The sequence below is a fragment of the Clarias gariepinus genome, chromosome 20, assembly GCF_024256425.1.
Source record: "Clarias gariepinus isolate MV-2021 ecotype Netherlands chromosome 20, CGAR_prim_01v2, whole genome shotgun sequence".
Lineage (NCBI taxonomy): Eukaryota > Metazoa > Chordata > Actinopteri > Siluriformes > Clariidae > Clarias > Clarias gariepinus.
Window position 1 is genome coordinate 28,023,576 of NC_071119.1, and position 22,390 is coordinate 28,045,965.

Here is a 22,390-nt window from a genome sequence, read left to right on the forward strand (position 1 = left end):
AAGGGGAACCTCCGCATGGGCGCTCTGTATTTGACTCCATCCATCTTTCCATCAACTCTGACCAGTAATACCAGTGGCTGAATACAAGTGCACACCACACTTTTACTATTTTATTTGTAAAAAAAAAAAACAATTAAAATCATTTACCATTTTCCTTCTACTTCACAATGATGTGCCACTTTATGTCGGTCTATCACATAAAATACCAATAAAAAACATTGACAAAATGTGGAGAAGTTCAAGGTGTTTGATTACTGCATCTTAGTTAAAAGCAAATGGGAAATAATCAGTTGACGCCCAGACAGACGAGTGAGGCGCAGGGATTGGAGGAGCAGGTTGGTCTCAAGGAACTCATTAACAGCTTCAGTATTTATTAGTGTTTCTCTTCATCCTACAAACACGAAACAGCAGAACAGCCTGCAGCCATTACAAACTCTCTCTCTCTGTGTGTGTGTGTGTGTGTGTGTGTGTGTGTGTATCACCTTTATTTACTAAATTTCCCACATTTACAAAACTAACAGATGGCGAGATAAGGGAGAGAGAAAAATATTTCTAAATGGTTAAACCTGTATAACCTGTTGGCCTAGCTCTCAAGTGTGTGTGTGTGTGTGTGTGTGTGTGTGTGTGTGTGTGTAGATATGCAGTTACACCCTTCCTCGTGAGTTCTTTTCTTGTGTGCCTTTTTTTTTTGTAACCAAGAGTGGAAAAAGGAAGCGAGCGTGAAAAACAACGATTTGAGGCTTGGTGGAATTTATTAAATCTTAAAAAAAAAATAAAAAAACTGAAAAAAAGAATAAACAAACGATAAAACGGTGTAAAAAGTTAGGAGCTGAAGAGCGCCGAAGAGGAGCAGCAGTGAAGGTAAGCTTGTCTTCACCACTCCTGTACATGAAAGCAAGCCGTGAAGTTGATTATTATTATTATTATTATTATTATTATTATTATTATTATTATTATTTATACTAGACTCCATAAGGAGACATTCTTCCTTGTTTTCCTTTATATACTTTATGTCTAAGCCACACAGATTTGAACAGGTGTATATTTTCATTCGGCAGTAAAAATCTGTCACACAAGTTCTAGTTAGAAATCTTTTATGCTCGCCTGTAACGCCTGTTTTTTAATATCATTATTAAGACCTTCCGCTCTAGATTTCTCATTTATAACTTTTTTTACTTTAAAAAAAAAAAAATTCTATACTTAAAATAAATTAGACAGATTTTTTTTTCCATTAAAAAAAACAAATGTAAAGATGAAAAGTACTTTATTTCCCCAATCCTTTTATAACTCTATAATTGTCTGGTTTATTTCCTCATACTTTTGGAATCTTCACATTAGAGACATTTATGGGAAAATACAAAAGAGCTTTGATGGTTAAGAAATGCGTTTAGAAATTATGTCTAAAAGTCTTTCAGAGGGAAATGTGTTTAGACGCATGCTCTGTCAAGGAATTTATGAAATGTGTAACAGACAGGAAATCAGACTGGTTTAATCATATAGACATGGGTCGGCCCGTCACAACCACATGGGTTTTACTACAGTATTAATGCTATAATAACAATATTTATTCTTTAATTCTGTATACATTTTTACTTTGGACAAATATTAAATGATTAATATTGAATTACGACTGTGTAAGGAAATGGGAGTACTTGAAGAAAACACGCACAGGGAACCTGTAGATTTGTTATTTACACACAATATGGACAAAAGTATTTATCCAAACCTGCAGTGACATTGGATTCAAACACATACACTACAATATGGAGTCCGTCCCCATTCGCAGCTGTAACAGCTCCCAAACTTCTTGATGTTTCTGTGAGAATTTGTGCCGATTCATCCTGTGGAGCAGGAGACTGAGGGTGTGAGGCGGGGTGCCAATCCATCGCAGGGCATACACACACTCACACACACACTATGGGATATTTTGGAAAAGTCACTTAGCCTAATCTGCAGGATGAAACCGGAGTACCCAGAGGAAACCCACCAAGCACGAGGAGAACATGCAAACTCCATGCACACAGAGACATGAATTGAACCTGGCCGGGAATTGAACCCAGACCCTGGAGGTGCAAGGTGACACTGCTAACTACTACACCACCATGCTGGCCAACACTATACTAGCATTAATTTAAAGAATGTCTCCATAAAGTGAGCTTAAGCAATTTCTGAATGTTTAGAGCTCTATAAAGTTGAGGAAACAACAATTCACTCATACATTCCATTGTCATTAATCGTCAGTGTGATAATCGTTCTGGACTTGGGTGCATCTATATTTAATTGTATTCATATTTACTCACTTATTCATCATCTGTACTGCTTTATCCTGTCTACAGGGGGCCTGGAGCCTATCCCAGGAGACTTAGGGCCCAGAGAGGCAGGGTACACCCTGGACAGGGTGCCAATCAATCGCACGACACTTTCAAATGGAATTGGAATTAAAGTGAAGTGCTCAGTATATTTGGAGCTATTTCCGTCTGCACCCATGAGAGCTTATCATGAAATAGTCCCAGCAAGATTTTGTCTGTGTGTCTAATAATAAACTCTACAGCATAATTTAACATCCTGCAGTATTGTAGATATATGTCACATTAGCACTATGACCTCGCACCTACAGGGTTGAGGGTTCGAGTCAATGATGGGAATGAATGAGAGAGAAATAGTATTGTAGGTCCTCCTTGATTTTAACAATCTTCCTTGATTTACAAATATTGGATGTCTAAAAGCAGATAAATAGCCTAGAATCCTTGTAGACACCATGTTTATATTTTCCTTTCTTCTTCAGTTGATGTCCATCCAGACCATGTCCATGCCTGTAGACTTCTTGTCTGAGGAGCAGTTCTCCTGCTCCATCTGCCTGGAGATTTTCACCAACCCCGTATCCACACCATGTGGCCACAGCTTCTGTCAATCCTGCATCACATCGTACTGGGACAGTCGTGGCACGGCCTGCCTCTGTCCACTGTGCAAGGAGAGCTTCCACAAGCGGCCAGAGCTCCACATCAACCACACGCTCAAAGACATCACAGAGCAGTTTAAACGAATGGCGGACAGCTCTGGAAGCCCTGGGATCTCCACCAGTGCCCAAGCGGAGAGCTCTCAGTCTCCTCAGCTCTCGCAGAAAATGAGCGGTGGGCCATCTCGACCTGGAGAGCTTCCCAGAGGGCTGCTGAAGGAAATGAAGAACAGGTTCCAAAGGACATCTTCCAGTGGGAATTTGTTGGAAACGTCATTGTCGTCGTCTTCATCAATGCCTTCATACGAGGCCAGCAGGAGGAGGTTCAGTGCTAGCGCGTCCGGACCAGCGAGCTCAACCACACCACAGTGTAGCAAGCATGGACTTAGCCTGGATATGTTCTGCAGGAAAGACCAGATGTGTGTGTGCTCATTGTGTGCCGAGGGCGACCACCATGGCCACTCTGTGGTGCCGGCGCGGCGGGAGATGACGGTTAAGAAGGTAAGGCTTGGTTATATGGATATTTTAAATAATAAATGTATAATAAAGAACTTCGATTTCTGATTGTGATCTGTTACTGTGCTCAGTCTCAGCTTGGGGTCATGGAAGAGGAGGTGCAGAGTTTAATCACAGCCAGAGAGAAGAAGATTGAAGAAATTCAAATGTCCCTTGTCAACATTCAAGTATGTCTTTCAGCTCCATTCTCATTCTACCTATTGATGTACACCTTTTCTCCAGGATTAAATTAAGTAAGACATAAAAGTTTATGTCTTATTGCTTTATACCACAGCAATCTTACATTTAAGATTGGGTAATTGACATAAAATGAGCTAGTTCTTGTTGTCACCTTCATTATAGCAGCTATAAACACTCATTCAGCACCAACACCTCACTGTGGTGTAACCCTAACCCTAGGTTATTCTGTTTCCCTTCTCAGGTGAACACACAGCACGAGGTGGAGATCACGGAGAGCATGTTCCGTGCCATGATCAGTTCTTTGGAGAGATCTCAGGCTGAGATGTTGGAGGTAGTGCAGGTGGGCCGTGCTGCTGCGGAACTCCGTTCACAGGCCCTGATCCGGGACCTTCAGCTGGAGATCACTGAGCTGAGGAAGAGGAGCAGCACGCTGTCTCAGCTCTCTCAGACCCCCGACCACCTCAGCTTCTTCAAGGTCAGAACAACAACCATCACTGGCTTACCTACATAAATGTGATGATATACCAAATTAGCTTTCCATGCAGTGTGTGCATTCAATATATAGATTTTGGCCTCATATAGTTTTAATAACATTCAGTTATTTATCACAGCACAGTTAGTAGGCTGGGGTCAGAGGTCAGTCATACAGGATACAGCTCAACTCTGAGGTTCGAACCCCCAACCAACCTTCCAATCAGTAACCCAGTGACCCACGGCCTTAACCGTCTGAACCATTACTGCCCGAGCGGTGCCTTAATTAGTGTTATTATGTCAATTTTACTAAATAATTTACGGTTGTAAAGTTGCTTACAGTAATTCTATTTAAATGAGTTTAATTTAATCACACAAATTATTCTCATTTATTTATTTTTGTTCAACATTTTATTTGAATGGAAATTCAGTAAAGTGTGAATTCTACTCAAGTATTTCTGGAACTTTACCTTCATCTAATATATCAGTAATTTATGTAGAATTTAGTCTATATATATAAATAAATAAATAAAATGCTTCCTTCTATGTATAAGTGCTTAAAATGTCCAACAAATATCTGAGATCAAAAAGACATAAACATCATAAATAATAGAAACGTTACTTTAAATTCACTTTGTTTCCACATGTTAAAGCATCATACAGTATATTATATATCTTCGTAGGAAACTCACAAAGGCATTTTATCCATTACATTTTTCTTTAATTTTTTCATTTTCTGCTCATTCATTTATATCGTTGTTCTTCCTCATTCATAAATCATAAAATCAACTACTGTAAATCCAATCATCAGCTTCTTCCTTTTCCATTTCAGATGAAAGTGAGTTTATAGGAGTGAGTTTATTTAGATAAAACCGTCTCTATATGATCCCCATAACCCGTGACTACAGGAGCTATAAACCAGCCTCACACGTCCCTAATAAATGTATAACACAGTGTGGTGATGAGTGTACAGGGTTGATTTGATTTATTTTTTATCTCTCTATTCTTTTTATCTGTTTTTGCTCCCTGTATGAGGTTTCTTTACAAGCTCAAAGTTGTCCATGTCAATAATAAACAAGACTCTAAACTGTTACGATGATGCTTTGAGGAATGGCTATGACGTGGCAACTTAATCAGTGGTACAGTTTATGTTTTGTCAGCATGGTCTTGCTCTTAAAATTATAATAATGATAATAATAATAAAGATTTAAAGATTCGGCACTTGTGCTTTTACATCACAGTAAAATGATGCGTTAAAGCACAGGGCCGGCCAGGGTATAGCTTTCCTGGCGTGGCCGGGGCTCGAACCCCTGACCTTGCACTCAGTAACCCACAGCCTTCACCACTTGAGCCACCACTGCCCCAGGGGAAACTTTAAATTTTGGAAAGGTTCCTAAATCATGAATATTTATAGAGAGTTTCTGGCGGTTCTCATGAGCTTGGCATGGTATGAGTGATCATCATAACATTTTACGGACCATATGTCGCTAATTTGTATGAGATGATGGACCAAGAGAATTCAAGCACGCTCTCGTTGGAAAAGACCTTGTTGTCTGTAATATAACGAGCCAGATTTCCACCCTATTGTGCACAGGGAAACAGTTTTAGTGCATTTGCGTCAGGAGTAAAATGGTTGATTGCCTGATAAAGATACAAATGAGTTTCTTTTGTTTACATGTCACACAAACAGCTGTGTGCATTTACAGACATTAGCCTGTACCAAACCAGTCATTCTTCTGCGTGGTTCAGAATAAAGCGCTTCTAAAAACATCATCAGTGACCACGATGATGGATGAAAGAGTTAGTGACGTCACAAAACACACCCTCTGACCCCTGTGCTGAGATAACTCAGCTAAACTGTGTTACTTGCCTTAGTAATGTGAGCTAGTCCATCAGAGACGGGCTGAACAGCTAGGGATTAAGGACAGCAAAAGGTCACTCATTTTTAAGTTACGGTAATTGTATGTTTTGTCATTTACAGTTATGCATCAAAGGTAAATTTCCTTGTTGTTGCTTTCGTCCCTGTTGCTGTATTAAACTGCTAGTTCATAGGTTTGTCTATTCTATTATACTGCATACTTCACCAGCGTACACACTTCAGAGATCATCTACAATATCAGTCCATCTTTCGTTCCCACTCTTTCCTCACAGACATATCCAGCCCTCTCTGCTGGACCTCCGTTGAAGAGCTGGACAGATGTGACTTTGACGCCTGACCCCACAGCTGGAGTAGTGCTTAAAAACGTCACTCAAATTGTGGACAAACTCCAGGACGAGCTGAGGAAGCTGCCACAGATCTGTAAAGACATAATAATTATAACACACACAATAAATAAACATGATCACTGCTATAAGAAATCTTAATTACTTGTTGCAAGGAGTCAAAAATGTGTTTATTTCTCATTACTGCATACGGTGTTAATTTAACATTAATGGAAGGAGTCTCCAGTGTCAGTGTTTTGAATGGATTCAGACATAAAAACAATACAAAGTGCTCACTGATCCAGTCATGATACAGTTTAATTCCGCTCTCTTTATCAGTTCAGGTTTTTTCGCCTCTCAGTCACGCCCCTGCGTGTGGAAACAGACCTCATAGTTTAAATTCTTCTCATAACGTACAGTCACAAAGAGGAGTAAAACAGACAGAACTAGATGCTTTGAAACAGGCGAGTCTGCAGGAAGGAGTCCAGTAGTGAAGATAAAACCTGAAGATTCAGAGGAGTGTGCAATCAAACAACAACTCCAGTGTAAAACGTGTCATATCGTTAATCATATACACCTCGTTCATCTTTACATCACTTTCACCATTTACTCGTTGGTCAAGTCGATCGAGGTGTTTTGAGTGCCACGTGCACTTCAAGAGTGGAAGAACATTACTGGAAATGAGAGATCAGGAGGAGTTTCCATGAGCTCAACCACTGAACATGTCGAAAGCCTTAAAGCAACTTGTGCATGATGATCGTTACAGAACAATCCACGATATTCCTGCTCATCAGGAAGAATGGGTGTGTCATACGGAACTGTCTCACGTGTGATGTGAACATGCGCCGTGCAATGGGGTTTAGGGGAGTTCTGATGTCTACTACAACTACACCTTCGCCCGTAACACCAGAACCTTGACCTTGACCGCACCTTTACATAAAACATACGTTTTCAATTAATTCTGCTGATTGAATTAAAAACTATTCAATGCTACTGTTTCACACTGTACTCAGAATTAGATAAAAAACGATTGCAGTATATTTGCAAACTGTGGTGGTGTGTGTGTGTGTGTGTGTGTGTGTGTGTTGTACAGGTCTACAATCAGCGATGGAATCATCTATAAAACAAGAACCCCGTGAGTTTTTATATCTGTTTTTACTATTATTACTACTATAGTAAATATAAGAGTTAGATAACATATTGTACAATTACTGAGTAATCTGATTGGACGAGAGACGTTCCACTTTCATGATGATAATGTACAGTAACAGCACTGTGATGTAGGTGAGAGTAGGTGTGTACGGTCCACAGTACTGAGGATGAGGTACATTCACACCCAGTCACAGAAGCACTTTACATTTAGACATTTGGCAGACGCTCTTATCCAGAGCGACTTACATTTTTATCTCATTACACATCTGAGCAGTTGAGGGTTAAGGGCCGCGCTCAAGGGCCCAACAGTGGCAACTTGGTGGTTGTGGGGTTTGAACCTGGGATCTTCCGAACCGTAGTCCAATGCCTTAACCACTACCACTTTCAGTAAGAACACACATCTGATAACGTTATGTCGTCTTAAACAACACGCCGTCTCTGCACTAATCACTTCTAAGTCCTTCTGAATCACCTCTGAACCGTCCGTGTCGTTCTGTTCACAGCTTAACAACACACTTAGCTTCAAAGCTAACTAGTTCTAACACTAGGCTGAATCCCAAAACCCTCTCTAAGCCCTGATCAAGGGCACTACTTGGTGTGTGGAACAAGGGGGGATTGTACACCCTACATAGTGCACTAGCTTTCCATTTAACACTGTTTGAGATTCGACTACATTTAACAGGGCTGATATTTTAAAGTGGAATACGTGGCTGTGCCCTCATGTCTATCCCTATATCAACGCTGTGCTTATATCCAGCACAAGAGCACTCCCTATTGTGTGATATTGTCATATTATTATATTCATCTCTCTCTCTCTCTCTCTCTCTCTCTCTCTTTCTTGTGTGTCTGTGTGTGTGTGTATGTGTGTGTCTGTCTGTGTCTGTCTGTGTGTGTGTATGTGTGTGTGATTTCCCTTGAAGGACTTTGCAAAATGCAGGACTATGCATGTGAGTTTCCCTCAATTCTTCCTAGTCACATTGTACAGATTCTGAGATCAGAGATATCTTATACGTAGCTATACACACCCCACTCCTGTCAGGTGGAGGTGACGTATTACAATAATTCACATTATTTACAGCACACCCTGTAGTGCTCTTATTTTTAAACCTCTAACCACAGCCATTGCTCCTGTCTCAGTGGACGTTACTCTGGACCGAGACTCCGCCCACCCTAGACTGATGATCTCCGAGGACTGTAAGCAGGTCTACTGCAGTGACCGGCATCAAGCCGTGATGGACACGCCCGAACGTTTCGACCGTGTGGTGTGTGTGCTCGGCTGCCAGGGCTTCAGCTCAGGTCGCCACTACTGGGAGGTCTACGTGGGTGAGAAGACAGACTGGGACCTGGGTGTGGCTAATCGCTCAGTCAACCGCAAGGGGAAGATCTCGGTCAGTCCTGCTAACGGCTACTGGCTCCTGAGTCTGAGAGAAAATAATGAATTTGCCTTCCGCGCCAGTCCGTCAATGCCCATTTACCCCAACCCCAAACCTCAGAAGGTTGGGATTTACATTGACTATGAAAAAGGACAGGTGTCCTTCTATAACGCTGACACCATGGCACTGATTTACACCAATGTCTACTTCTTTACTGAAACAATATACCCGTGTTTCAGCCCCTGCACCAACAAATCTGGTAAAAACGAGGGCCCTCTTGTCATTTGTCCCATCAGGCCAGCTTAGTAAAGACCAACACTTTTAAACTCTCTTAGAATTTGCTAATTTCCATGACCAGTAGTGATTCCACGATGAGCTTTATTAGCTAGAGCTACATTAGTCGGCTTGGATGGAGGAGGACTGGAGTGGAGAAGAGTGTTTTTTGCTGTGTTTTTCACTGCATTAGAAATCCTCATTATCATACCGTTAGGAATGACCAGAGTCACTAATCGCCAAGAACAACCTGCTGGATAAGACAGTTATATTCACTTTCATTACATTTTTCATCTAGCTGTTAGCAATGATACTGAGTCATGTGTTGAAGATGTTATGGTTGCTGGTATGAGTTGCATGGAGGGGGCAGGAAGTGGGTGTGTCTCAGTGCTCAGCGCTCGCAGAACCACAGTGGCTCTCCTGGGGGGATCGTTAAAATCGCTGGTCTTCTGAGCGCAATAGCTCTGCTGTTCGGTGTGGGAGCATGTTGCTGCGAGAACGGACATGATGTCAGACCAACACTAGTGTCGGGATCAGTGTTGATGCGCACCTATTTTTTTGTTACTACTCATATTGTTTACTCATAAAATGTATTATTATACAGAAAACATTTGCATATGTGTGTGTGTGTGTTGTTCAAATAACATATTGTAAACATATTGCACATCTATAAGAAGAGTCTCTACCATTATGTGAGTTATTATAAAATGAAAATCTATATAAATAAAAGAAAGGTTTTGTCTGTACATTGGTCAGAACTCGCTCTTTCAATGATATCTTTACATGTCTGTCTGTCCGTCCGTCTGTCTGTCTGTCTGTCTGTCCGTCCAGCCAGATAAACCGCAAATTTAACAGCGTACTGCATGTGCGTTAAACGGTGGGCGTGTCTTAAATCAACTGCTGGAGAGAGTTTAATGAACTTTTGCAGTATTAAAATATCTGCCTGAGGTTTTACCTGCACCATAAGTCAAATCACAATGTTGAGTAAAAGCGATGTAGATAGATAGATAGATAGAAATATGCCATTTCCATGTACACATGCAGGAAGGAAACTGTACATCAGGTGCATCAGCAGGTTGAAATATTAATAAAAGAGCCATTGTATGTGATGCTGCTGCTTCAGCCAATAAAAGCAAAGAATATTGCATTATGTGTGGGATTTAATAATCCATTTTAAAATAATCTACTAATGCGCTACTGTCTCAATGTAAACAACCACCTGCACCAATAGATATTAATTAGAAAAGATATATATATAGTTTATCATGTGCAGTAAATACTGTTAAAACTGTTTTTTTATCTAAGACACAAGAGTTGTTGACATTATTATTGAATTAATTTAAGATTATTAATATAATAATGAGGAGGTACAGTGTTAAAAGAGGCTGTCGGTGAGATCAGGGGGCGGGCTTAGTGTGAGCTCCACTCGACCAATGGGTGAAGTGCAGGGCTGTGATTGATGTGTCGTGTTGAGGATGCTGCACATCTGCGTCAAGGAGGACAGAAACAGATGACACACCTCAGGACACACACAAACAAACACACACACACAAACAAACAAACACACACACACACACCAGCTGTCCTTCTGCATCAGAGGGAGAGAGAGAGAGTCTGAGATTCCCGACACACAGGTCTGTGCGTTTTTTCTCTAAACCTGCATTATAGAAAATGTGTGTGTGTGTGTGTGTGTGTGTGTGTGTGTGTGTGTGTGGGAACACGATGTCCCATCAAATACACCCACCTTGAGGCTAAACTCTTAAGTTTAGAGTGTGTTTATTCTCTTGGTTTTTCAAATCAGATATATATATATATATAATAATAATAATAGGCATATTTGTGTGTGTATGTGTGTGTGTGTGTGTGTGTGTGTGTATGTGTAAATAAATATCATGCTGATTCTTCATCTGTTCTTCTCCTCATGCCCCAATGTTCTCTTTCATTTGCTGCAAAAACAAAACTACATTACAAAGGCTTTTTAAAAACGCTTTAGAGAAATATGATTAATATTTTGTTATTTATTCATAATTTATATTTATAGTGTCATTAAAAGTATTTTGCGATCTCTTTTCCTCTGTTATAAATTTCACAAAATCATATAAATTCAGGAATAAAACACTGTTGTCACGATTTATTTCTTACCTTCCATGACCACAACAACTCAAAAGATTTAAGCCATCATTTGTTTTCCTGTATTTCAAATAAACATATATATGGGCTCAGTATTGTGCGATATTAATAATGACTAAGCAATTAAAAAAAAATGGGTCACATGGGCAAAGAAATAGCACAGATACACATGATCACATGATTTTATTCTTGTTTTCGGTGTTTCTATGACAAAAGAAATGTATAATGTGCTCATTTTGAAAGTTCTAAATTTTTGCGACATCATGCCCATATTTCCGTAGTAATAAAATGTACTCATTATAAAAGTAACGACAACTTTCCATTCAAGGCTTCCATATAAACACACATATATTTTTAATCTTCACTGACCCATGCTCTGTTTCTCTTTGGGTTTTAAGGGTGTTGTTGTTTTCCCTTTAATACTCAGCAGTTACAACGTTTTATTCATTTAAAGCATTATTCTTTTTAAACAAATACTAATTCGAATTTTATTTCATACATACACAGCTATACAGAGTATGAAAAGCAGTGAAAATCTTATAAAAGCTTTATTTAAAAAAAAGGAGTATTTAAATTTAAAAAATCAAATATGGAAAAAACTTTGGTTAAAAATATCTACACGGTTGCTCTGTGTTGTTGTGATTCTTATTATTAACTTTATACATACAGTATTGCAAATTTTCGTACCAGCAAAAGTTTTTCTATATTTGTATAAATTTCTCTTATTTTATATTTTATTTCTCTATTTGAATACTCTTTTTTCACTTTTTTTATGAATTCTTTTAAACTTTATGGTTGCATTCAATGTTCACACAATCATTTAGTTCCTGTTGTCTCTTACGTTATAGCAGCTATAAACAGCTTCTCTTTCTCCTTCCTCTTAAAGCCTAAAAGACATTTTATAGACATTTTATAGATATTTATACTTTTTTATTTCCCCGAGCAAAGATCAGGATCTAAATCCGCTTCCTCAGACTGGAGATACACACTGGGAATTGATTAAACGACACATGACCAGACTACACAGTGCATTAACACCGATTAAACACTCTGATTACACTCTGTTGATGTAAAACATCAGTGTTTACTCAGTAAAAGCAGTTCTTATTAATTATGTCAAACGGAAAATGTCAGGAAAGTTCAATTGAGCTTCAATATTTATTATATATATTTTATTACATAGTAATAAAAATATGGTAACATTCCACTGGATTAAAGCGCTGCAGGAGGAGAGGATAAGCCGGGGTAGAGGTCATCTGGAACAAGGTCAGTTATTTATTTATGAGATGCTGCAGAATCCTGAGTCAGTACATTTTACATATCACACACACATACACACACACACACACACACACTGCTGCTCGTTCAGGTTGTGTTAACATTAAGGAAGGATATGAAAATGATGATATAGGGTTTTTTATTAATAGTATTACTCAACTTTATTTGTCCTGTACTTCAACAACAACAAGTACACAAAAGTGCTTCACATAAATATAATAAAAGTAATAATGAGATACATATAATCTAATGAATCTAATAATAATAAGTAAAATCAATATAAAAAACAAAATAAAACATAAAAATAATAAATAATAAAAATATATAAATAATAATACAAAATAAAATAATAAATGACAAAGAACAATTATTATTATTATTATTATTATTATTATTATTATTATTATTATAACTGCTCATGTTGTGCAATGAGTAATTTATTATTATTAGCCTCAGTAGGAGGACAAAAACCCAACTTCATGACAATGATGATGAGGATGATTTATAAATATAAATATAAATAAGAGCCAGTGGGGCAACAGTGATGTTTGGAACATAAAATACTAATACTGATTATTGATTATATACGTATGGATATAATTTCCTAAACTTTTAACTTAAACTTTTTGTGTAATAAACGAATGAATTTTAATTTATAATATAATTTTACGATCCAGCACTACAGTACTGTAACTGCTGCCAGTTGGTAAGCGGAGTTGTTTACAGGGTTACTTACAGTACGTGACCTTCTGCATTCTGAGTTTCATCAGAGAAGGAAATAAAGAGCTTTATGTAATGCAGGTCACTGGTGAGAGCTTGTTCTTAGAAGACGAACCTGAGTTAAACTTGGTGAAATGGACCATTTAGACTCCTGCTGCACTTTCTCTCTGATGAACTGTCTGATTTAAACTTTGCAATGTATTTACGGGTTTTATCTTTTTTTCATTTCTTTAACAAGTAACAAGTTAACACATAGCTTCTCAAAGAGAGAGCACGCCCCTCCAGAGGACAGCAGAGCTAGGAGACAAGTCACGGGACGGGCTCTTATTGTATGAGGTCACATTAGGAGAATAAACTTATTGGCTGAAATGTTGTTGTTGTTTTTTTACACACGAAATAGATTCGATGTGTGAGTTTTGCATAATAGGTGAAGTTTTAATTTTCGCAGCTACTTTCTTTTCTTGCCCCATCCTTATGAAATTCATCATTTTTAAGTAAATCCTTTAAATATGACTGTTGTTTCTCCTCTCGCCATAGGGAGCTCCATTCTGCATGCTCGCTATTTCTCATGTTCTCTGTGTGAATGCTGTTAGGTGTGTCTGGTGCTACCTTCCTGGCCAGGGTTCACTTTAAAAGAGATGTAACCTCGATGCGACTGCTCGGCCGAAATACTAAATTGAATTCAATAATAAAAAATTGATGCCTGGTTTAAAAAACACACTGTTCAAAAAGAACAGAACAGGAAGTGAATTTAAATCCTCTGTTTTGTGTCAGCAGGGACACGAGGTGGACGCCGGTCATTAGCAACAATGTCTTGCTGACACTGAACACCACAACCCGTCTTACACCCGTTTAAGTCCTCTGTTGACATGGCAACAGGAAGGAAAAGTAAGTGTGTGTGTGGCATTAACAAACCATTGTGGTCATCTGTGTATTTTTGGCCTCGTAGGTAATTTTTATTCGAGAATAAAATTTTACTTCTTAATTTAATCTATTTTAATGTTTCTTATCTAATTGGAACTGCAATGGTCTCTAACGCGGAGCTACTCGTGCTCTGTTCCTGCTCTATGTTCCTGTCACACACCCACACTGTGTTTTTCCCCTCCCACTTACTGCTCCGTCTCATCTTGTTATCTGATGTTCTGTCGCTCCAACAGGCTCCACGTCTAAAGGTGGAGGCGTCCATTTCCCAGACGAGATGGAGGACGATGTCTTGAGTGAGAGCGCTGGGGACACGCAGCAGGACAAGGTCATCACCGCTGTAGCAGAGCCTGATGGAGCTTACCTGGTCAAGGTGACCCTCGTTACACACAGATCTGTATCTCTAGTTAAAAAAAGCTGTTTTTTTCCTGGGTGGGTTGGATCCTTGATGATGTTGCTAGCTCTCTTGTGAAGATGGCTAGCATTAACTAAAGGTCAAGGTTGGGGAGTTTGGTTCCCACAATCCTTTGTGCAGTCTCAATTCACTATTCACAATTCACTCATAAACACCTGATCCTGTGTATCAAGTAACGTTCTACTAAAGTACATTTTAATCCTTGCATATATAGATTTTTTTTTACAGCCAACATCTTCAGATTTCTCTCTCTTTTTTTAAAAAAAACATCTGTATCCTTTAAAACTCCTTTTAAATATTAGCACTCTTCGAACTTTGCACCCCTCTGTCCGCATGAGATTTATGCATGTGTTTAATATGTGCTTCGATTGATTCATATTGTTTTATTATCTTTCCGTCCTCACTATAAACCTCTAACATCTGTGTTTAGGCAGGATTCCTGAAAATCCAACATAAATATGAGATTGTGTTCCTGATCCCGCAAGTCCCCACCCTCGGAAAAGACACCTCGCTCTCCCCGGCATTACGCACCATGCCCAAACCACGCCTGCGCGCCACCCGCATCATACCCCGGCCAGAAGGTAATGCCGCTTTCAGTGTCACTACTGTACAATCACCGGAGAAATGATGCATAGGAAAGGTTTTAGCTCCACTGTATTCATTTTCTCATTCTTATGCTTTCTCTTTGCATTTTATGTGTTTTATTATTTATACATCCTGCAGTGGATCTCAAACTGTGACACAGGAAGCAGAGGAGTGGGTGCTCTAATCAGTTGTAGTACATTAATATTAAATAAATAGGTTTAAAAATGAAATACCGATAAAAAGGTCAAGTGCTATTAAATTTTTATTGTAATATTCAGAAATACTGTAGTGTGCACCTGTGCCAGGTTCGCATCCCATCCGGGTTGACCTTGCCATGTTTTAAGCCAAGGACGAATGAGTAATTATTTATTTCGTGTTCTTTAAAGGAAACAGTTTAAATTTATGTTTAAGTCTAAATCATTTGTCTACATACATTTAATCATTTTAATCATATTGTAGAGAGCAGGTAGCTCTAATCCCATTTCATCACTCAGCATTCTTACTGAAAAGTCATCGGTTTACTTTTAACAGTACCTCTGAGTACCACCAGGGGGCACCATTCAATAACAATTTCATTCTCTCACCCACAGCCTTCATAATGTCATCTTTTTCCTTGTACTTTCTCTGTCATGTCTGCCTAAATCTTGGTCGTATCTGTTTCCACAACCTCGCACATCTTCAACTCTACTCCCCGGTCCTGGTCTGTAGGAGGAGTGAAGGTGGTGTGTGAGTACAATGCTCAGCAGGAAGGAGTGGTGCAAGACGAGCTCACACTCGTCAACAGAAGCAGGAGAGACAGCAGCGTTAAAATCCGAGTACAGGCCAGAGTGATGGGTGAGAATAAAAGTGCTTTCACACCTGTTTGTGTTTACAAGCTCAGTCAAGTTAAATAATCATTTCTAAAATAAATTTAATACCAACTACAGAATATTTCAGCATATTTAATAAATAATATGGTGCAAGATAATTTGCATGTGTGCGTCTGAGTGTGTGCCCAGTGTTTCCACCATGACCTGCCACTTTATCCCAGGATGAATGGGTTAGAAACTATCGTCTGTAACAGCGCATCATTTAACAAGCGGGATACAAAATGATATGTACAGTCTGTTAATCATTTGAATGAGCATTTACACAAGGACATTGGAACAAGTGAGAGCTTGCATGTTACTCATGCTCCCAAAAGTGTACATTTATGCAGTGGAAGATAAAGTAATGAGCAGGAAACCCGAAAAGTGACAAGTTTTTTTTGTTGCTTTCTGAATAGCTTCATGTCACGCTGAAAGTGTTTCACTAAATGCAAATCAGCTGTGTCATGCACATGCTTGGCAATTTACTGGTGATAAACATTACTCAAGACCTGTGTTGGGTGTAACGCGTTACAAAGGCGTTAGAGTAATCTAACACGTTAGGTCCGCCATTTAAGTCCTGAGTTATTTAGTTATATTTTCAAAAAGGCATTCCAGGCATTCCATTATTGTGTGTGTGAAAGTCGTTCTACAAGCCCCGCCCCCAATAAGATGCCCCCCTCCTGTTATTCCTGCTGTTATACCCCTATCTCACCTATGCAGTGGTAAGCGGTATTAGGCACTGTTCGTGAATCATAATGAACCGTACTTACAGCCACCGCGCAAAACCGCGTAGGTCAGATAGGGGTATTAGTAGGTGAGATAGGGGTATAAGTAGGTGAGATAGGGGTATTAGTAGGTGAGATAGGGGTATTAGTGGGTGAGATAGGGGTATTAGTAGGTGAGATGGGGGTATTAGTAGGTGAGATGGGGGTATTAGTAGGTGAGATGGGGGTATTAGTAGGTGAGATAGGGGTATCAGTAGGTGAGATAGGGGGATTAGTAGGTGAGATGGGGGTATTAATAGGTGATATAGGGGTATTAGTAGGTGAAATAGGGGTATCAGTAGGTGAGATGGGGGTATCAGTAGGTGAGATAGGGGTAGCAGTAGGTGAGATAGGGGTATTAGTAGGTGAGATGGGGGTATCAGTAGGTGAGATAGGGGTATTAGTGGGTGAGATGGGGGTATCAGTAGGTGAGATAGGGGTATCAGTAGGTGAGATAGGGGTATCAGTAGGTGAGATAGGGGTATCAGTAGGTGAGATGGGGGTATCAGTAGGTGAGATAGGGGGATTAGTAGGTGAGATAGGGGTATCAGTAGGTGAGATAGGGGTATCAGTAGGTGAGATAGGGGTATCAGTAGGTGAGATAGGGGGATTAGTAGGTGAGATGGGGGTATTAATAGGTGATATAGGGGTATTAGTAGGTGAAATAGGGGTATTAGTAGGTGAGATAGGGGTATTAGTAGGTGAGATAGGGGGATTAGTAGGTGAGATGGGGGTATTAATAGGTGATATGGGGGTATTAGTAGGTGAAATAGGGGTATTAGTAGGTGAGATAGGGGTATTAGTAGGTGAGATGGGGGTATTAATAGGTGATATAGGGGTATTAGTAGGTGAAATAGGGGTATTAGTAGGTGAGATGGGGGTATCAGTAGGTGAGATAGGGGTATTAGTAGGTGAGATGGGGGATTAGTAGGTGAGATAGCGGTATTAGTAGGTGAGATAGGGGTATTAGTAGGTGAGATAGGGGTATTAGTAGGTGAGATAGGGCTATTAGTAGTTAACAGATTATGGGCCAAACTTGACTGAGTGATGATGGTAGAATAATTATAAAGGTCTTGACTAAAACAACATGCATGAGGAATCACAAAGGAGTTTTTATTTTCTGCAGTGGAAAAGTACTGAACTAGTTACTTCTACCAGAAAGTAACGCTGTAATGTAACTGATTACTTTTTTAAAGACAGTAATTTTGTATTGTAATTATTTACTTTAAAAAGTAACGTCCCCCAACACTGCTCAACACACACACATACACACACACCAAGAAAATCTGTTTTTAAAACATTTTTTTTAAAGTTTGATTTACACAAACAATTACACACATTTAGTAAATGACTGTTAATAAAAGAGTCTCTGTCTTTCAGATCGCCATCACGGCACACCCATGCTTCTGGAGGGAATACGCTGTTTGGGAACTGAAACCAATGACAAAAAAAAGATTTAAGCAGTTGTTCCTTGCTTGAAGATGGTCTGTAAGGAATAAATGACTCAGATCGCATCAATCATGTCTAACTCTGAATGTGGATATCAGCTGCACCTGATCTTTCAGGTTTAAGATACATACTGTCCTGTATGAATCTGGTCTGAATTACTTTTGAAATGTTTTAAAGAAAACTTGACCATGGAGTTTGTAAACTGTACCATATTTGCAGTACTGCATGTCTGCCATAACTCTTTAATCAATGAATTATTTCCAAAATTCTTCTCTTCTTCAGCAAGTTAGTGTTTGAGTCAATGAATTATTTGTTTGCGACTGAGATTTACTCCTCTCCTGTTTAGGCAGTCAGTCTTTAATGTAGTGAGGTCACTGAGACGTGACTGAGGTCTTTCAGGCAGATCTGAGGATTTCAACATTTTCCTGCATGCAGTAGAAGTCTGCACTAAATCGTTTAAACACAGAAATACCAACATATTACAAAGTATCACAAGATATTAATTATTATTATTCTCATGTGCACTTGTTTTGCACTTTAAAAGCTAGTTAGAAAAAGCCAAACTCCAAAGAATGCATGCTGTCACACAGACGCTAACACAGACGCTAACACATCACGCGCTCAAACTCTTTCAAAAAGAATGTAGAAGTTTATGTCTTAATCTCACAGTTTAGTTCAAGCAATGCTTTTGTTTTTGTTTTTTATTTATTAGTAATGTCTTTCTTATTATTTCTACCCATAAACTGCCAGCAAAGATGTAATTTAATTTTTAATTAATAAACAGAAATGTAACTTTATAAAAGAGATATTTACATCAATCAAGAGTGTATTATTTAGAATATATACTGAATAAAGTGTTTAAATCAAAGAAACGTGTGTGTGTGTGTGTGTGTGAGAGAGAGAGATGTATATGATACATTTAAATGAGCTGTACATTTTGACAGTTTGAAAAATGATTGTATTAAATGTTTGTTTTTTTAATCATCTCTGTATAATTCACAGTTAACATTATATGAAGTGAAAATCCATCCATGTAATCCAACTATCAAACTAATGCTGTGCATTTTACCGCTCGGTCCCGCAGTCATTTGTATTTTTATTTACAAACAACAGTACAGTATATATATATAAATATAATTTTCTTCCTGAAATGATGCCATTCTCTATTTCCTACCAACTGCAAGTGCATTATGAGTGTTCTGCTGCTGTTTTGTGTGATTTAATGATATACACTGATCAGTTCTGACATTCTGACCACCCGTTTAATATTGATTAGATCTTCCTTTTGTCACCGTAATATTAATGCACTGTGTGTTCTGCCACCTTCACTGCCCATGTACATCAGTTTTCCCACCTTGGATATGTCCTACTTTGGGTATGTCCTAAACACTGCAGCCTGGGAACATCACACAAGAGCTGCAGTTTTGGAGTTGCCTTGACTCTTTACTAAATTAGTGCCACTTTAAAGGTCACTAAACTCTCCTCCTTATTCTGGTGTTTTTTGAACCATATCTGTCCTTATCAGGCAATGTGTTTTTAGTTTTTATGCACTTTTAGTAAAACCACAGAAAAACAACTGTCAGTTCAAAACATTCTGAATAACTGATTAGTTTTAGACGTGAAAAATGATCCGATACGTATAACAATTCATCTCATTGTTAGTTTCCGGTCGGAGCTATATATCCCTTCTAGCCACGCCCATGACTCAAACGATGGATGACGTCAGTAACCCGTGGCAACGCAGTGGAATGTTTAGAAAGGAATATTTGTAATATTGATATTTTACACTAAAAGAATGGAATTTTAATATGAAGGATTGTATTGGCTGCATTACTTAAACGCATTAGAAAGAACAATAGCGTTTAATATTAGCAGGCAGCGCGCGCAACCAATCATGAAGAGCTTTCGACACGCCCCCTACCTTTGGGCACGCCCCCTACCTTTTTGACACGCCCATTACTCCGATATGCAGCTACCCCAGGTTTGAAAAATGGGCAAGCATAAGTGATTTGAGTGATTTTGAGGAGAACTATGGAATAAGATCATATATGGAATAAGGTCACTGTCAAAAATATTCGTGCGTAAAAAAAAGATGTGAAACAACTGTCAAAATACGTCATCAAGGTCACATGCACAGGCATTACTATCCGAGGGAAGAGGAATCGATTCGGCGCATGCGCACCGCCACCGTTTTAAACTCCTAAAACCTTACCTACTATAGTTAAAACATCTCTGTAATTTTACTTCTCTTAAACATGTCCGAATATGTGAAAAAAACTTACCTGAGACGATGAGAGAGCGAATCGATTCCTCTTCCCTCGGATAGTAATGCCTGTGCATGTGGCTGATGCCACACGTGATGACGTATTTTTGCCAGTGGTTTAACACACAGCATTCGTGTGCGTAATTTCTCAAATTTCTCAGAGGAGTTTTTGTAAAGAGTTTTGTATATTTCAGAGTTGTATTGTAACAAACACGCAAAATCTCGTATCTGTAAGCTGTCGTGGCCGTAGATTTTAAAATCCAACTCAGACAAAAGACAGAATTACACACAAATACACAAATCTTTTTTTCTAAATAAATTGGACAATATTTAGTTAAAATTTTACGCACAAATATTTTTTTTTACAGTGATCTTATTCCATAAGGGCCAGATTACGAACAGATATAATTCCATTGTTATTTTTGTGTTATTTATACTGACACCTAGTGTATAGATATTTGTATTACAGCCGACTGAATTCAGCGCATGCGCATTGCAACAAATCACAGATAAAACTGGAAATTAATTGCTTTCTGAGAAATTCCGGAATACTATCTAATGCTGTTTCGGATGCTGTTAGCTGGAAGCCAGGGGGAGTAGATGGGCAGTCATTTGGCCACCACTGCTGACCCACCAATGTTGAGGGTGTTGCGGTTTAGGGTTGAAACACCCAATAATCATTGGATACCGCCTGATGACATCAACTCTTCCTGGCTAAGGCTACATTCACCAAGGTGAATGAAGGAGAAGCATCTTTAGATGTAATTAATATCATAATGCACTGTGTGTTCTGCCACCTTCACTGCCCATGTGCATCAGTTTTCCCACCTTGGATATGTCCTACTTTGGGTATGTCCTAAACACTGCAGCCTGGGAACATCACACAAGAGCTGCAGTTTTGGAGTTGCCTTGACCCAGTTGTCTGGCCATCACAACCTGTCCCTTCTCACAGTAGCTACATTTTCAAGTGGTGGCTGGAATTGGGTGGATATATTAGGCAGTAAGTAATCCCTTTTCCTGAAGTTGATGTGTTGGAAGCAGAAAAGTGTAGGTAGGGATAACTGCAGGCTGGAGCAATAGGCGTGCCGAAAGGTCGGGGGCGTGTCGAAAGGTTTCTCATTGGTAAATGGAGCTTCTGCGTTGGCCAATCAGCGGTAAACTTATTTATATGTAAGTACCTTTAGTTTAGCGTGGAAGAACATGGCGGCGGTAAGGCCCACTGTCACTAGTGTGCAGAAAGTTTTATCACATTGTAAACTAGCAGGCTTTTAGAAGCATTGAATCATGAAGAGCTTTCGACACGCCCCCTACCTTTGGATACGCCCCCTACATTTTTGACACGCCCATTACTCCGATATGCAGCTACCCCAGTCTCGAAAAATGGGCAAGCATAAGGATTTGAGTGATCTTATTCCATAAGGGCCAGATTACGAACAGATCTAATTTAATTGTTATTTTTGTGTTATTTATACTGACACCTAGTGTACAGATATTTGTATTACAGCCGACTGATATCAGCGCATGCGCATTGCAACAAATCACAGATAAAACTGGAAATTAATTGCTTTCTGAGGAATTCCAGAATACTATCTAATGCTGTTTCGGATTCGGTTATAAATAATATTCAGAACTGTGAGTTTTTAGTTGTAAGCATATCCTACAAACCTTTTGATTAACCCACGCTTTCCGTTGATTTACATGTCGATAAAAATGTAAGCAGAGCGGTAATGTTAGTTAATCTGCTATCTGATCAAGCGCTCTTTGTTTCTTTAAACAACATCATAAGCGCTTACTGTCGGCCTTGTACACGTGTCAGGATGGCCGAGCGGTCTAAGGCGCTGCGTTCAGGTCGCAGTCTCCCCTGGAGGCGTGGGTTCGAATCCCACTTCTGACA

General features: G+C 39.1%; 2 protein-coding genes and 1 non-coding gene across 4 annotated transcripts; all 3 read left to right on the forward strand.

Annotated features, from left to right (window-relative positions):
• The first annotated feature begins 677 nt into the window (after positions 1 to 677).
• On the forward strand, positions 678 to 9,869 carry btr01 (bloodthirsty-related gene family, member 1). Its single transcript, XM_053480104.1, has 8 exons — positions 678 to 861; positions 2,786 to 3,457; positions 3,544 to 3,639; positions 3,894 to 4,127; positions 6,275 to 6,422; positions 7,419 to 7,460; positions 8,398 to 8,424; positions 8,615 to 9,869. Exons 2-8 carry the CDS (start codon positions 2,789 to 2,791, stop codon positions 9,154 to 9,156), a joined length of 1,758 nt encoding a protein of 585 aa, XP_053336079.1. The 5' UTR covers positions 678 to 861; positions 2,786 to 2,788; the 3' UTR covers positions 9,157 to 9,869.
• An 803-nt stretch (positions 9,870 to 10,672) lies between these two features.
• Positions 10,673 to 19,051, forward strand: LOC128508762 (adipose secreted signaling protein). Of its 2 annotated transcripts, none has more exons than XM_053480236.1 (6): positions 10,673 to 10,757; positions 14,029 to 14,139; positions 14,409 to 14,545; positions 15,018 to 15,168; positions 15,881 to 16,006; positions 18,165 to 19,051. In XM_053480236.1, exons 2-6 carry the CDS (start codon positions 14,121 to 14,123, stop codon positions 18,242 to 18,244), a joined length of 513 nt encoding a protein of 170 aa, XP_053336211.1. In that variant the 5' UTR covers positions 10,673 to 10,757; positions 14,029 to 14,120; the 3' UTR covers positions 18,245 to 19,051. The 2 variants fall into 2 exon arrangements, with proteins under 2 accessions (XP_053336211.1, XP_053336212.1); XM_053480237.1 differs by having other exon boundaries at positions 10,681 to 10,757; positions 14,026 to 14,139.
• A 3,256-nt stretch (positions 19,052 to 22,307) lies between these two features.
• On the forward strand, positions 22,308 to 22,390 carry trnal-cag (transfer RNA leucine (anticodon CAG)). The gene has a single exon. It is a non-coding gene; the product is annotated as a tRNA-Leu (tRNA).